We start from the raw sequence: 17,556 nt of genomic DNA, 5'->3' as shown, positions 1-17,556 counted from the left end.
ATTCAGTTATTCTTTTGCAGTGACAAGTATTCCACTCTTTTGGACTGCTCCATAAAGTCATTATCACAGAGCAGAGCCAGATTTCTGGAAGTCATGCCATAAGCAATTAGGTCTTACACAATTAATTTCCATGAATCTTGTTCTAATAGTGATTAGGGACACAGCAACCTTCTCTCTTGCTTGTGACAAAACTTGAAAACAGCAAGCTATTGCCTTAGTGAGACCTACTCCATTCTGATCCAGTTTGCTGAGATCTACTTTCAAAATGCCTCTCCCCTCCATTCTTCCCATTCTAATAGCATTTACATTTCCCATCACAGTACTCAGAGTCACATCACAGATTTTAGTTTCTCTGTATCAGGACCTAACAGCAACTTCAGAAGCCACTGTATGAATATGGAATCAATCTGCCCTAACAACTGCATGTTTCTTAAGCTCTTTTTTTCTATTCTAAATAATTTGGCACTGACCTATAAAAGGGGCCACATCATTCAGAATTTTTAAATAAATAGTTCCATTTTTACAGTAAGAGTCTGTCAGTCACAGTTTCTCTCCATGGTTTCTGCAGGTTTCCTCTCCCTTGAAGAGAAGAACATCCTTAGTTGAATGAGTGATTTGAGCAGCTGATAGTACAAAAAAGATTTTATCTTTTAGGTAGCTAAATCAAATTAGTGGGGAAAATAAAGTGGCTGTTGATAACATTCACATCAATTAAAAAAAAAAAACCAACAAAACAAAAACCAAAAAAACCTCTAAATCAATATCCAAAGTCAGTTGAAAGTACTTTGGCAGCTGCACTTGCCTTACATCACTCAGTACCTTGCAAAGATATGTACTTTGATGCCTAATTAAAAAGAAGTTATTTATCCCCTTGACTTCTAAAATGCTGTGTAGCTGGTGGTCATCAATTTCCACTCCCAAAACTAACTGCATTTCTCCAGTTATATAGTTTACAGTATGTTAAAATGTACAGTACCATCAGTTCTGGGGGGCTCTGACACAAAAAATGACTACTGTAATTCAGAAGCATTCGTTAGTTCTTGTGCAGGTAGGAACTGTTTTATATGAGGGTGTACATGTCTCATAATAAAACACAGCTAAAATATATATATAAAAAATCCTTGTTACTTTGTATTTCCAAGAGCTGTGACACAAAACTGGTTGTTAGTCACCAGGAGGATTTGAGCAAGTCTTTGTTTCATTGCCATCTGCTGGCACTCCAGCAAAGTACAGATTACAACCTGCTCAACCCAGGTCATTTATTACTCTGGACTTTGGTCTACTAACAGCAAGTTTAAAAAAAATTTGGCATCCTTCATTAGATGCCAAGAGAAAGTGTTGGATATTAAAAATGTAAAGACTGTAAATTATGTAGGAAAAAGGAAACATTAATTGCACTTAGAATTTCCAAGTCACCCAAGGAGCTGTAGTTAAAGAAATTGGCTCCCTGGAGAAACCTGTGAATCAGATCAAACACAACCCTGTCATTTCAAAGAAGTATGGTTTTTTGTTTGGGCTTATTTTGTTTGAGTTCAGAAATAACAGAAAATGCTCCCAGCTCGTAAGCTTGGCCTGAAATCTTTGCCAGGGTCACAACACAGTAATTACAATTCAGTAATTTTGACACTGCAGAGTTTCTTGTAAATTATTCTGACGCGTAACTAAGATTTAAAAAAATCTCTAAGTGCACTCTGGTAGAGTCTGGGATTCAATGCTGGATGTGTAGAGCACAACAGTAATTAGTAAGCACAAGAGACTGATGCAGAATGGCCCTTCTTTGATCTCCCTTCAGAAACAGAAAAGAATTAAAGGGTATAATCAATAAGATCATACATATATCAACTCTTGTCAGGGCTTGTAAAAGCACCTATGCCTGGAGGAAGCAGCATATGGTGGATTTTTACCTACCTAATGCTTAGACACTATGACCAAGGTAATCTACTTACAGGCTTTTCTGCAACTCCTTATTAAACTGCTTTCTACTCTGACTTAACCTCTTTACACATACTGTCATTTACTGCACTTTCACTGTGCATATTTAATATTCACGCTTCAGACATCTTAAAGTATTTCAAAGGTAAGTAAATAATTGAACTGCATCTCTGTGTTATACATTAAACAACGGAAGTACATATTATATGGCTTCTTCAAGTCTACTGAGCCAAGAACAGAACACAAAGCACTATTTCTGAATGTCAGCCTCACACCTATTTAAAACAAAACAGAATTAACCCAAAAAGCACATTTTAAAAGGACATTTTAAAAAACCCAACAAATCCTAAGACAAAAAAGTAAATTGTACTGCAGTAATTTACCTGGATGCAAAAAAACCATTTTCCACTCAAATTTTACCTTTCCTTCAACAACTTCAGATTTTGTGTTTCAACAGCCTGAAAAGTATTTTATTGGTTGAATTTTTAACTCTTTCCTGTAAACAGAACAAACACTCATATATTTATAGAGGCCTCATTCTCATCAAGAGCAATCCAACACACTCAGCAGGATTTAATATTAGCTGCACAAAAGTACCCTTATCAAATACCCACATTTCCAGCAACTTTTCAAAAATTTTAGTAGCAATTAGGTCTCTGTACCTCTAAAAAACCACAGAACTTGTTTCAGTCTTGTCAACAAGAGAAGCACCCATCAGTCCTCTCCCAGTTAACACAGTTTAATACAGCTTTTTGACATTGACAGCACTCTAAACCATCTGCCTGCAGGACAGTGACATTCTGCAGGGAAGAAGATACAGGTCCCTGTCATTCCTCTATTTTCCAGGCTTGAACTGACATGAGATAATGACAGAAATTGTTTTCTTCACAAATAGCACTAAGACAGACTGACAGCACACCCCAAACTTTTTCTTGTTCCCTCTCATCATCTCTAATGAGAATGGTCTCAATTCCTTTACTGAGGGAAAAATATCACAGATTCCTCCAGCATGCCCACTTGGATATTCCTCTTTAGAAAGATGCTGGGGAAAGCAAACAATCAGAAGGAGCTTAATTCCAGAGACAAAGTAAGAGTGACCCACGTTCCCTTGAAACTGACTCAACTGCACAGAAATCCTCAGGTAAGAGGACAAGCAGAGAAAGCTGAGAACACTGATTATTGAACTCCTTCAACTCACTCTAAATTAGTTTCTGCAGGTTTTCATCCAAACAAGACACACACATACACTCAATTATTCAGGTGTATGTTCTTGCTATAGGAACAAATTAAAAAATTCCCCTCAAGTATCTGTTACAGTGATATCTGAATATTAGAAACAAATTACAAGAATATGATCTACAATCATGAGTGGCTGAATTTCTAACAGCAATACAAAGCATTATTCATCAATATTCTTTGGCTAAACAAGTGGAAAAAGGTTAGAAATAAGGAAGAAAATTAGTAAAGTATGTAGTTTTATTAGTACTCACTATAATAAAATATGGACAAACACAGCTGGTCCTTGGCTTACAAAGCACGAAACTTTCAAAGACTGCTATACAAAACAGCAGCAACATTTTTACTTTGAGCTATCCAAAGCAAAATAAAGATGTGCAGTAACAGAAAATGAAAAATCAGTTGGCTATTCCTACCAAGAACAAAGTTTTAAGGAAACCAAAAAGTAGGAGCTTTCTAAGTCTCAAATGCATGAATTGTCACACCAAAGGAACAAGTCGATTGATTAGGGCTCCCTGCTGACTGAAAGCAGCTAGTACAATATGTAGTACTTGTGCAATTTCTTTTAAAAAAAGATACTGCTGGTCAGTTTTGTAGTTCATGCTGGAGATGCTGTTAAAACTTCATGAAAGACCAGAACAAAAACTTAAAATTAGTCATGCAGCAATATCAGGCTGGGTTAGTTAAAACTGACAAATAAAGACAATCTATTCTCAAAGCAAATGGTAGTCACTTTGTTCTTGTCTTCTTGGTGGCATCATTATGCCTACTAATATTTTAGTGATCCCTACCAAGTAGGCAATTACGGTAGCATTAATTTATTCCTTTTTCCACCACACAACTTTACACTGACATAACTGGTATAACCACAATTTACTGCTTCTGCTTCTAAGTGTCCTTGTGTCAGCAGCCAAAACCACAGCCAGAGGCTCACTCTCCACACAGCTGTGCTGGGTCAATACATTACTGCCCCATCTTTCCTTGGCTTTCTTGCTCTTTTTTTAAAAATCAGGACTGTGATTCCTATGGCATTTGATATTTGTTTCCAAGTGGTATTTCCTACACCTCAAAACCATTTTTATTATTTACTGATCCTTAGTTTTCCAGTTTAGGTGAATTTACTAATGAGCATCCTTAGAAATGGTAAGCACTTCCAAATGAACAAGCAGAAAAAGAATTTTTTTACATTTTCTTGTATTGGAATAATAGGTTTCTTGTTGCCTGTGGTTGTAATTTCTTTATGTTTATGTATTTTCCCCCTCCATGACTTTCTGGTCCATGTTGACCAAAGAAATGGGAAAGACAAACTGAATTCCTGTGCATTCTCCAAAAACTGGCAGCTTGGAAAAGAGGTGAGACCATAACTACTGCCACTACAAGAGACAGGCAAGCAGAATTCAGCTGTTACTTGTCACATTCCTCCATCAATCCATCACCCCACACATCCAGAGGTACCACACCAAGGCAGCCAACAAGGAACCATCTCTGCACTGGAGAGCTCACACTCTCTTCCAGGAGTGGACTTCTGCAACACAGGACTCTCGGTGTGCCTACATAGATGCAGGCAGAAAAAGGAGGCAAATAAGGCAGGAATTCAAGGGGTAAAGGACACAAATCCAAAAGAAATCAAGTTTTATTTTCCACAGGATGCACTATTTAACTGAGGACTGCACTGTGTTTGCCAGGGCTGTTCACTGGGATGATGCTGTGGCTGCCAGCAAGATGCCTCTGTTCAGAGAAGAAAAATGAATGTGACAAATGTACCTGACATTTAACGGCTCCCAGAGTGTGCCCATTCCTAGGGAGCAAAAAGCTGATGCAGCACATGCCCAAGGCATCACCTCTTGCAAAGTAAGAGCTCTAGCTTTTACTGAATAGCTTATGTAATTAAAAAATATGATTCTATGATTACAATATACTGGTATGGCAAGGTGCACCAAGTCCTATTCTAACAATTCAAGTGCAGTCAGACCAACTTTTATACAGAACTGCTTTAATTTGATCCTGTAGGCAGAAAGTTTGTGACTGAGTAAAATATAGAACCTACGCCACAGGAAATGCTAAAAATGTTTTTCTTTCTCACATTCATATAATATTAAAGGTGGATCCAAAGACATAAACAGTATTATCATCAATTGCTAAGTATATGTAAATCTGATTGTTGCATGATCCTGCACGGTTGCCTGTGTTTCCAAGATCTCTGCGACAGTACAACCCATTGTAGGTAAGAATCTACAAGAATGGGTTTTAAGAGATGTATTAAAATCCTCATTTGATCTGTCTTCACTTTAAATGCCAGTGCAGCTGTTGGAATTTAAAATATTATCAAGTAATAAAGATACATTAAAATACCTATCTATTGAACAAGGTCCTAAATCTTAAGAATTAAATGTCTGCAGGGGAACTGCTCATGCCTAAGACTTCTATTTCAGTGATCTTGCTCCAGGTCTAAGTTGTTTCTGTAAGGCCAACTGCAGTTTATAGAGTCCTAGAAATGCATTCTATAATGCATTATATGCTTGTGACACCTCAATTCCTCAATCACAATTTCATCTAGAACCCAGGACTAAGAGTCAAACACAGATTGTGCCTTTGTGCCAGCGAATACCTGCCAAACATTACAAATCTCCAAAGGAAATAGAGAGGAAGAAGAAGGAAAAAAAAAAAAAAAACAAAACCAAAAAAGGGCACTAAATGAAACACTGGGCAAAGGCAGAAAGTTCTGAGAATAAAATGCTGCACCAGACAGAAAATTAAAGTAAGCTGCTGCAGTGTGAGATAGAATTACAGCATAAAAAGATACAGCAAAGAGATATGAGAAATGCCTGAGGAAAGACATATGCAAAATACTAAGCACAGCATATAAAATTCAGCAGTGTAGAAAGTTTTACATCAGGAGGCTCAGTCTTGATGAAAGTATCTCAGGAGAAAATGCAAACATTTCTCAGCTAGAACATAGAAGCAAAATTCTCAAATACACACTAAACCATACGTTTCTAAGAGCAGTTACAATACACAAAAATTCCAATTATGTGTGTAGCAACAGACAACATTAACAACACTTCACAACTATACAACCCCCAGATCAGTCTGTTATTATCTACAAAAATATCTATGTTGTGATAAAATTTCTGCTTAGAGATCTCATCTCTGTCTTTGTAGGACAGATCTATTTTAATAAAGAAGTTGTGGGAACATCCATCATTTCAGCCTTCTCTCTGAATAACAGTATTTCATAGTCTGTGATAGTTGTTTTTCCTATTATATCATCCAGTTTTCCCAGAAACATTAATATATGAATATTGCTTAAACATGTTAATATCTAAAAAGCATCAAAATACATACAGAAATACAACAATTTACATTTAGGGTTTTTTTTTCTTATAGCAAGTCTTATCAATGGCTCTTAAAGGTTTCAGTATATTCGTATTTTCTCACTGTCACAATAACTTCTTGGAGAGTGAAAACCAACTGTATGAATACATATGTCAGCAAGCTATGTAATGTAACAAGAAATAATATAAATTTACAGCCATATAAAGTAGCATCTATGACACAGAGGAATATATTTTTTTTCTGCCATGGAACATCCAAAGAATTACACTAATGCCATCCTGGAGAAATCTGCCTCCTCAACCTAGCCAAGATGCTCATGTCTGAACTGGCTTTTCAAAGAGAACAGAAACATAAATCAGAGAAATAATCACCCATAGTAATCCCAAACTGATGAAGGGCAGAAAACCAAAACTGTACCATTTGATGATGTGACATGCAGAACACCAGAACATTTGGCTTAGCCAGAACTACTACAAGCAAAGTGAATATCCTTTACCTCCAGCTGAATCCGCATTAATAGCATGGGAACCCTGGAATTTTTTGCATCTGACCCCTCAGGGAATACATTTCAGATAAACTGGCACAGTTTGGTTTTTCTTTTTTTTTTAAACTTTAATAATTTAGAAAACAAGTACCAAATGATTAAACAAGGGTATAATTAAGATGTTATTCAAAAACTGTTACACATGAATTAAGAGCATCCTCTAATGAACTTTGCTATTTTTAAAACTGGATAGAGGACATAGTGCACTGCACTTGATTTACTCTTGAAGCATGAAATTCTGGATAAATGACAACTGCACTCATATGTCAAAATATTGACTTCAGTTCTTTAGAAGGATCCTATTACCATGCAGAACCATCAATATACCAGGCTTATTTTCTTATAAATGTAAACAACAAAAAAGGATGGCTGTAGTTTACCAGCTCTATCAAAACTTTTTTAAATGAAGAAAAGATAAGGCTAATGCTCCCTCCCCCCCTCAGTAGCATGCTTCCCTTTGGGAAAGTAGAAATAAAATACAGAATAAAAACAATAACCACTTTTGGAATTTTGCATTCAGGCAACAAGTTAGTTGCAAGCTACCAAGTCCTACTTGCAATTTCAAAAGCTCCCCAACAAGGTTTCACAGACAGGCTGCCAATCTGAACAACAACTACACATTTCTTCAGAACTGGGTATGTTCAAAAGCTAACACTAGGGCACACACCTGAAATTTCCAAGGACAATTCAGATCTGTGTTTAAGAATAGAAAAAACTACTGTTATTTTCACAGCATTTATAATAAATATGACCCCCTACACCAAACCACATTACTAATGAATCTGTGTACTAATGTCTCTGATGAAGTAATATTTCATACAGATCCAAAATCATCCTAAGAGAGTCAAAAGACAACAGTCCATTTTCCCCATCTGTAATTTTCTTTCTATCTACTGGGAAGGTGTCCACTTTGGACTGATGGCTGAAGCTGCAAATATTTGATCATTATTTTGAAATCACAGTTTGTCTAACCAATGCTCGAATTCAAAATTTTCTGATTAAAATTATTTATCCATATCCAATACCAAACAAAATTTTACTACATAAACAATGCAGCTCTTATTATCAAAAATCCAGTCATACTGGATTAAACAATCATCTGTGATTTGTGCCCCATAGTCACAGTAACTGTGCTGTGAACATTTACTACATTTACACTGAACTACTACCAGTGCTTCAACCCTTCATACAAAGCAAACTGAAGCTCATCTGCACTTGGCCTTTCAGAACTCACAACAAAATACAGAACACCTACTAAAGAGCAAAACACAGGAGTAAAAACAGCATTACAAAGACTGAAATAAAAAACTGTGTCCCGATCTACTACCTGAAGACAAATTTTCTCCATGGAAACTTTCTTCAGTGAATCTCCCTTTTGTTTCAAAAGCTCTTGCATATTTACCACAAGGTATAGTTACCACAGTTCTACTCACAGACATTCAGATGATAAACATTAAAACGACTCAGAGCATAATAATAACAATAATTACAATAATAATATTCCTATATTTACATGTAATTAATATAAATAGCAATGTAGACACAATTTACTTTGGAGAAAGTTGCTGCATTTTTAAAATTCATATTCCTGAACACAATAATGCTGAGTTGTTTCCCATGACACTCTGAAAAAAGTATCTAACTTTAACTTTTATGTACAGCAGAATGATTATTGTATAAGCTTTATCTGCAGTGTCCATTGGATATGTTGATAAATGAATGAAATCTAATTAAAGGTTATAGTTCCTTTTGTTTTCCTTCCAGCTAGTTTTTAAGAGAAAATAAATAACAGATGCATTTTTAAAGAAACAATTACCCAAAGAAACTCAAAAAACCCAAGTTCTGGCTCAAGAATCCTTATTGCTAGAAATGTATAAACCACATTGCTGTACCATACTGCATATTAAATAGTTTAATTTTGTTTGAGGTAGAAACAAGAAAAATGAAGACTGGAGAGTATGAAAATTATAAAGCACTTAAATTTTTGTGGAAATACGTTAAATACTTAATAATTTTTGTAATAATATTATATTTTTGGTAAGAAACAAAAGCAGAATTCATGGTTACCATAGTTACACATACTCTTTGTTGTGTTTCAATGCCACATGATCTGATTCAAAGTAATACACATCAGGCTCTTCCTCATCCTCCTCTGCAGTGTGGATGTTGGCACTCTCTTTGGCAGATGGTACAAATCCAGCAACAAGCCTAGACTCAGAAAGTGGCTTTCTTAGTCCATCATTCCCATGATCCCCTGTATTACTATTTCTCTCTTTTTCATTCTGTTTGACTTCTTCAGACTTTTTGGGAGATCCATTGATATTATTAATAGCTACAGGTACATTCTTTTCAGTAGGACTAAGATTATTTTCCTCAACCTGTCCGTTTTCTCTGCAAGGAGAGTTATTTTTAGGAGGGCTACTTCTGGCAGGGGCAGCCCTTCGTGGTGAAGTTCTCAATGTGTATCTGTGTTCTTGAAGTTCCAACATATTTGTCATTTGAGTTGAAACACAGTTCAGCACTGAAGAATGTGGTTCAGGTTCACCTGAGATTGATGCACTCTCCTGGTGAGTATTCAGGTTGCTATTGGTGTTTTCAGCACACTGTTCCTTAGAGGCACTGCTATCTCCTACAACATCCACCTCCTCCTCCGAATCCCTTAACAAAGATGACTGGATTTCAGAAAAGGACCCTGTAGCTGGCTCAAATGCCTGATTAGCATGCTCCTCAGGCAAGCAGTCATTTATTGGTTTGTGGTCCTCTAACTTTACCTGTTCTTGAGAGTTTGTGCAAGGCACATAATGGTCTACAACACTGTCCTCTTTGCTGCTATTAAGCAGCAACGAAGAATGGGCAAACGAGTTTCCATTTTCTGCTACTGTTTTGTCCTTGGGCGTATGGGAACCAGCACTGTTCTGCTTAGCGTTCCCATCAACCTGACAGTCATCACAGTTAAGAGAATCTGAGTCTCTCTCACCAACTCCATTGACAGTCTGATAACCTGCAACCTCCTCAACTACTGCAGAATTATTAAACCCTTCTGCACAGACATTCACCTTTTTAACTTCCCTTTTCTCACAATCATCCAATATAAGACATCGACAAGCTCGCTTAGTCCCCGTGGAGGCTGCATCATTGTCCGACACCAAGCTTTTATGCTCCAATGGCTCCTTCTCTGCCTTAGTGGGCAAGTCTTCCTCAGAACTGTTGGGTGCCTCTGAACGCAGGCAGCGTTTAATTCTTTTCAAAACTGGTGAAACAGGTTCTGCTTGCTTTTTTTCACTATTTTCCACAGTTTGTTTATCACCATTATCTTTCTCCGAAGTGGACAGCCCTCTCTTTCTAGGGCTCACCCATGACTCCCGAGCACTCTGCTGTTTCAAATCAGTAGTTCTGCCACCGTTGCTGCCCTTCTGAGTTTGCACAGACTCTGGCCTCTTCTTTGGTGACCTGGACCGGATTTGAGGATGGGCTGAGACCTCCTCCGGATGAGCAATACTGCGGTTCCTTAATGTTCTACCACAAAAATTTTCATCCAAACCATTTAAACCCACTGTAGATCTTGTAACACGAGTAGATCGAGAAGCAGCCATACTATGGCAAGTCCCTAAAGTATGTTCATTGTGATCCACTCACTGGGAAACCTTTGAAAAAATGTAAACAAAACAGTCAGAAAAAATATTCAAAAACACCTAGAGACAGAGCAAATGTGAAGAATGTATTGTCACAAATGTACCAATGTAAAACTGAATAAGCCCATTCAATGTATTCATACTGCTTCTTTCCATGGCATTTCTTTAGTGCATTAGATTTTTCCATCTCAGCTACAAAGTAGCTGACTTGGTATTTGCGGTTGCTCTGGTTTTAGTACTTGTATGAGTATTGCTCATATTTATGCTTTATGTAAGGCTGGAATGTGCCAGTTAGGCTCTAGTTACTAAATTACACTATTTTTATGTATTGTACATATATTATAATGTATTGGTATTATTATTTACATTTTCCTGTTCAAGTTAAAGGTACAAGACTGCATTTTTAATATCCTACAGTATCCAGTTACACGGTTTCACAGACTAAGAAGTAAACCATTAAAATTGCATTTGCTTACTCAGTTGTTGCTTAAAGAAAAAACAAATCTCTCATATATAACAAAACAGAACTGCAATTCTAATTTAGCAAGGAATAAAAAAAAATAAAGCACAACACTAAAAAATACTTACAGTTATTATTAGTAAAAATGAAAGAAAATAAAATTTCTGAATCAGAATCATAAAATCATTCCAGCTGGAAAAACTTTGGGAGGCAATTCTATCCAACCTCCCATTCAAATGAACATGAGGCCTAAATTCAGATTTTGTTACATGGAGCATTATCCAGCTGAGTCTTGCAAAACACTGAGTACAGATATTCCACAACTTCTCTGGGTAACCTGTTCCAGTCCTTCAAGCAAAAATATTTTTTCTTATTTTTCTTATTTCAGGTGGGGCCTCTCCTACTTCTGTATCACTTCTGAAAACAAAAGCCTAACTCTCTCTATCAGGAATCTCATCTGAGGTACTGGAAGGCTGTTTCAGCTGGTGAGATGGATCACCACTCAGGTCAGATTTAAGTAAAGTCAGACCAAAGGTAAGTTTAAAACATCCCATTTAAGAGTGCCTGTATTTCACATTTCAGGGTGAAATGTAGGAGTACTTGACCTGCCCACTATCTCAAAATAATTTTTAGGAGAACTCTGTTCAGTCTTACCCTTCTATTAATTTAATCTTTAAAAGTTCAATGTGTCAAACTCCATATCACCACAGACCTGTCATAATAGCCTTGCTAATGAATAGATTCATTTCACATTTGTGTATAATGGTACATCTTCCCTTTTTCATCTACCCAAAATCCTTTCAACTGTCATATGATGTGAAGAGTACAAATTTTAAATATGGAATCAAACCTTTCACACATTACTTAGAAATGCTGAAAATAACAAATGGAGAAAATTGTTTCAAGAGGCATTTTTCATTTTCAGTGAAGAAGGGGAAAACAAGAACATAAATTCATAAATTCTCCCAAATCTACTATTTAAGTGTCAGATGGTCCTAGAACAGAAGAGAGAATGGGACAAGACAAGTACACTCTCATCCAATACAGTTCTGTTTAACAATTATCAGTATTAACTGTATTGTGTGTTTAGGAATTCACAATGCAAGCAGTATTTCTTAAGGAAAGCAATGTATCCTAACAGCATTGTTTGGTGTAGTTTTGGACAAAACTGTAGAGGAAAGCACATTAATTTTGTGTACATGTGGTATAGCTCATAAACAAACAAAAATATGACAGCACATAATTTTGTGCAACAAAGAAAAAGACAATTATAAAGTGAAAATTTCAAATGTTTTCAAACTGCGATTTATTTGTGCTGCTACAACCCTCTTGCTTGTTAGCTACTCCTGCTGCCCCAGATGCATGCCTGGAAAAGTGCACTGTTTGTATTCCTGAAAATATATCTAAAGAGATGCTGCAGCACTAACTTTCATTCTGTCCACTTAAATGTAAGTATGTGTGAGCCCTCCAACACACTCTGCCTTAAGAGAAAATACAAATAATATGTCAAGCAGCAAATACTCAAACATCAGCAGCTGACTGAAGAGAGCAAAACACTATGTGTTTTCTGTCATGGTTTTTACACCTATTTTCCACATGGATAGACTTGCCTGCATATTCTCCCTCTTTGCATGCAAGCTCAATACCATCTGGAGAGTGATCCCATTTGGGGTTGAACCCAAACACTATTTACAGATTCCATTTCCCCTAGGTTGTTCTAATTAAAGCCAGCACACATTAGGGGTGAGTAACTGACATTTCAAACCAGTACCAATAAAATAACTTAAACCAAATTCAAATGTATACTTTGGTTAGTAATTACTTCTGAACACAACAGACTTTAGAAATCATATGTAAGAAAGAAATCTTTACTGATTTGCTGATATGATACTTTCTCAAGAAATGCACCTTACATGACAAGAAAGAAAGTTATTACTTCCTTAGTAAAAATATAAAACAACTTACCATTGCAAAACTAGAAGAAATGTAAACTTCTGGCATTTCATACAGCAGACTCTTACTGTACCACTCAAATAATATCAATCAAAATGCTGATATCCATCATGTATTCCAAATGCTTTACTAGTTTATGCCATCACATCAACCAGATTTTGAAAACTGTTGAGAAAAAGACAAAGATATCAATAAAACATATAAATTATCACACTGGAAAAGAAGAAGAAGAATGCAACAGGACATATAAAGAATAACAGCTTTTAAAAGAAGAAATTCTCAATTTCAAAAGTGTCCTACTGAAAGAAAGATTAAAATGCTATGAAGTAATTAAGTATGTGAAATGTTAATTTAGGTCTCAAATGTAAAATGCTTTTCTTAGTAGTTTCTAAGTGATTCACTGTATCACACTAAATGTGCAAGCAAATGAATTCACAGGAGTCATGTTAGTGTTCAAATTTCAGAAGGTATTTGAAGAGACATAAGAAAACAAGTTGTGACAGGTATTACTACACCTAATGAATTATGAAATGCACTGTATTTTATAATTAGATACACAGTGAAAAACTCTGCTGTTTAATTTTAATTAACTGAGCAGACCTCTAAACTTATATTGGCCCCAAATCCCTGAATAACCTTCACTGATCAATGGGACTAAAATGTTTTCTAGAGTTCACATTAAACCTGTTCTTCATCCAAGGAAAACAATGTATAGCACCTCGTTTGTAGTGGAAGTGAAATATTTTGGGTATTGACAGACAAAATACATCTACAGATCCAAATGTTACACAATGCTTTCAATCGTCTCCAATCTGGGCATCTGTGCCAAAGACCAAGTTACTCCTTGAAAAAATACACCAGCAATCACATTTAATTTAAGAACATCTAGCACTATGAAGGCACCATAATTCACTAAAGAATAGTGGTTATTGAAGCTTTCTTCATATTCTATTGACTTCATACAAGTGACCTTTTTTTCATCTTGACAATTCAAAAGTTCATGACCTAAAACACAAGCTGACAGGTTCCTCCATATTCTTCATTCTACACTGTTTTTATATTTAGATTACTGAAAATTGTCTTTACTTTAAACCTACTTATGATTTCATACTGATAAGAACAGAAAATTAATTCACCATTAAGTTGCCAATTCAAAATACAAACTGAGCTGCATAAGAGAAGAGATTAATTATGTCTAATTGCAGTGAAGTTCAGTAACAGGAGATGTTTCTTCAGTGATGCTACACGAAGTATCACAAATTCTATTATGTAGATAACTAAATCAAATCAGGTTTCATTTATTCAGTAGGATTTCTCAATTTAAGAAACAGCAGAGAACTATCATCATAAGACAAACAAAGAATGGAAGAATGGGGCAAAGACAACCCCTTGAAAGGGAATGGTACTCTTAATCCATAATGCTGCCTTTCCTAAAGATGCCTTTAACTGATGCATCTGCACACAACAAAAGTATGACAAAGTTTGACCAATTTTTGCAAAAGAACAACATACCCAATAAAAATACTAGCTCAGTAACTTCGGTAAAAATACAAAATATTTTTAAACAAAAAACATTCAAAGAAAACATTTAAACAAAATATTAACAGTGAGCCAATCAGAAGGTGGTCTAATGTCATCACTTTTAATTACTTTACCGGTCCTAAGTAAAGAACTTATGAATAAGTTGTTTCAGGAATGGCTGGAATAGTAATACCAGTATTTTGTCAGATTTGTACACCTCATCTCTCCTGATTTTCTTTTGCCCAAAACAAGCCTATTTTACTCACAGTAGGAAAGACACAACCCCCCTGCTGTGTCCATTTGCCTTTGGGGACAGCTGAAGCATTTTAGACACAGCAAAAAGACTGCATAAATATCTTCAGAGAAGAAACCAAGGTGGGTAAGAAAAGTTTTACTTAGTCAGAATTTTTTATCTGGTAGCAGTTTGCAGGGATGAAGGAGGGAATGACAATTTACAAAACCAGGAAACTTAAATCAGGATACAGTGAAATGACGGCACCTTAATTACGCTTAAAACCTAGAAAACAACACTTACAAGGGCCTAACAAGTGAACAATTATATAATTTTTCACTGAAGTTTTCTTGGAAAAACTGTCTTGAAAATTAACTATTATTCCTTTACATTGCATAACCAATTACAATGACATTTTTCACTTAGAACAACCACATCTTCTGCGGCAGAGAAATTCAATAGAAGAGTAACTTAATATTTTGGACACCACTCATTTTAGCAGCTATTTGTGCGTTGGAATAAGGAGTGCAAGGGAAACTAAGTAAGCTTTTAGGTCTAAAAGCCTTTCTTCAGGGAACCACACCAACATTTAAGAAAAAATACTGGAATACTGCAATAAAGACTAGAAGTTTGAAGAGTGATAATCAGCTAAGAAACAACACACTCTGGTCTGCTAAAGCCCACTAAAAATTAAGAAGTTACAGGTTAAAATAGAGTGAAATGCAGCCAGAGCTCTTGAAATAAGTACGTGACTCTGAATTTGTCTCTTGTGGGGAAGGACCTGTGTAAGAAGCCAGTGAGCAAATGTTGCTGCTGAAGCCATCCAGGAAATGGTCACACATTAATCAGTATGGACAATCTTCAGAGTGAGACTGAAGTTCAACGGCTTGCAAAAATTTTCTGTACATCTTGCATACAATCAAGCATTTGATGACAATATAGGATGCATTTCTGGGTATGCAGTTTTTGCATTTAAGAACCCTTAAACTTACTCAGCTTTAGGCAGACTCTACCAATACATATCATCATATTCACATAATGCTATAACTTTTATTTAACTTAACCACAAGCCTATTTAGTAAAGCTACTGAATGCTCAACTGTGTGCATGAAAACTTCCAGCAACAAAGAAACAAATTTACATGGAGATGAAAACCAACAGTTAAAAGACAGCAGAATGAGGAAAACCCTTCCTAAACAGGCAGAATAACCAACTTTTTTCTAGATTATGCCAGTACTGTCTATCTGAGAGTCAAGTATGAGCCCAATTGTTTAAAGGAATTCAGAAACAAGTATGTTCCACGTGGCCCTAAGCCAGGAAAGAGGCAGTGAAAAGAAGCAGTCAATACCTGAACATACTGGGTGTACACCAGACCTGAAACCAGCAAACCAAGAGATGTGCTCTCTACTAAAACTGTGGAAGAATTATATATATGGAACTTAGGATGGAAAAATTAATATTATATACAACATTAAACAAATAAATTTTAAAAAATTGTGTAATGGAGGTGGGGAAGAACAGACTTCCAAGAGAAGTCTCCAATAGTTGTTTGATGTCACTATTTGAGGAAAATGGGCAATATCTAAAGTCTGCCACAACAATTCAACCCTGGAAAACAGAATAGTGTGTTCACCTGATCTAGAGTATAATGAATCATTTTCATATTGAAGAGAAATAATCTGTTATCTTTCTTCTGAGTCTCATCTAACAATCCATATGCTCAGTGATAATACTGCAATGATAAAGATTCAAATTTTCCTAGTGGTCAGATATGGCATTTGTGGATATCTGATAGCAGGAGCACTCTAGCACCATACTTCAGTAAATCCCCAAATTACTTCAGAGACAGTATCTGCTATTGGCAAAGTTACCATTTACAAGAGCAAATGTGACACACACATGTAATTACCCAAAGTAATAAATTGGTGGATCTCTGTGGTATGAAATAGCAGTTCTTAAATTCTCTGCAGAGCAATGGAATGTTACTTACAACAGTACATCTTTAAAAACTGAAAGTAGCAGCCATTTATGCAAACAGAATCTAATCCCTTACAGAAGTATTTGCCCAAGACAAAAAAAATAGCACCTCTGAAAAGATGAGAATCTGCACAGACACCAGATTATCAAGATTTTGGATTATCTCCACATAAAAAATACATTACTTGCTAACAAAGTAGTATTACTAAATTAGGGATGAATTTCACTTAACAAATTATATTCAGTAGTCTATCACATCTAGAGTATGCCAGCATCTCTTCCCACACACACCAAGTTTCACAGAACTACATTAGCAAGAAATCAGTTTTCTGGAAACAGCATTTTATTCTTCTGATTCTACATGACATCAAAACAAGCAGTATTTCAAATGATAGAAATAACCTCCACCAAAAGACTTAATGAAGATCTTACTTGAAATAATATGTAAGAACAAGCAGCTGAAAGCTATAACAAAAGCTTAAAAGCAATAAAAATTAATAAATGGTACTGGAGTTATTCTGAGATTTCACCTGTCTCTGACACAGTAGGATTATATTGCGTATGGTCAAAATATAGTCTGTCAGAATGGGACTACTTATATTAATCTTATATATAAAAGGCTAGTAAGATAAAATAAAGAAAGTAAAAGAAAAAAATAGAATAATATGAAAAAAGAAGTCAACAGGTTTTAAAAGCTAGCAAACTAGCAAGGGAAATGTTTTACTCAAAACTA

At 35.8% G+C, this 17,556-nt stretch overlaps 1 protein-coding gene across 2 annotated transcripts in view; it reads right to left on the bottom strand.

Moving 5' to 3' along the window:
• Positions 1 to 13,264, bottom strand: part of ZZZ3 (zinc finger ZZ-type containing 3) — a 33,787-nt gene extending 20,523 nt beyond the window's left edge. The window contains exons 1-2 of one of the 2 annotated variants that reach the window (XM_005423088.3): positions 13,106 to 13,264; positions 9,131 to 10,692 (exon numbers count right to left, since the gene is read on the bottom strand). In XM_005423088.3, the coding sequence (XP_005423145.1) occupies positions 9,131 to 10,641 (1,511 nt within the window). In that variant the 5' untranslated portion in view covers positions 10,642 to 10,692; positions 13,106 to 13,264. The remainder of the gene's footprint in view (positions 1 to 9,130; positions 10,693 to 13,105) is intronic. The other variant, XM_031058663.1, reaches the window with a different exon arrangement.
• Between the last annotated feature and the right edge of the window lie 4,292 nt (positions 13,265 to 17,556).

The sequence above is a fragment of the Geospiza fortis genome, unplaced genomic scaffold, assembly GCF_000277835.1.
Source record: "Geospiza fortis unplaced genomic scaffold, GeoFor_1.0 scaffold333, whole genome shotgun sequence".
NCBI lineage: Eukaryota > Metazoa > Chordata > Aves > Passeriformes > Thraupidae > Geospiza > Geospiza fortis.
This window is presented reverse-complemented; position numbering and strand designations above follow the sequence as displayed.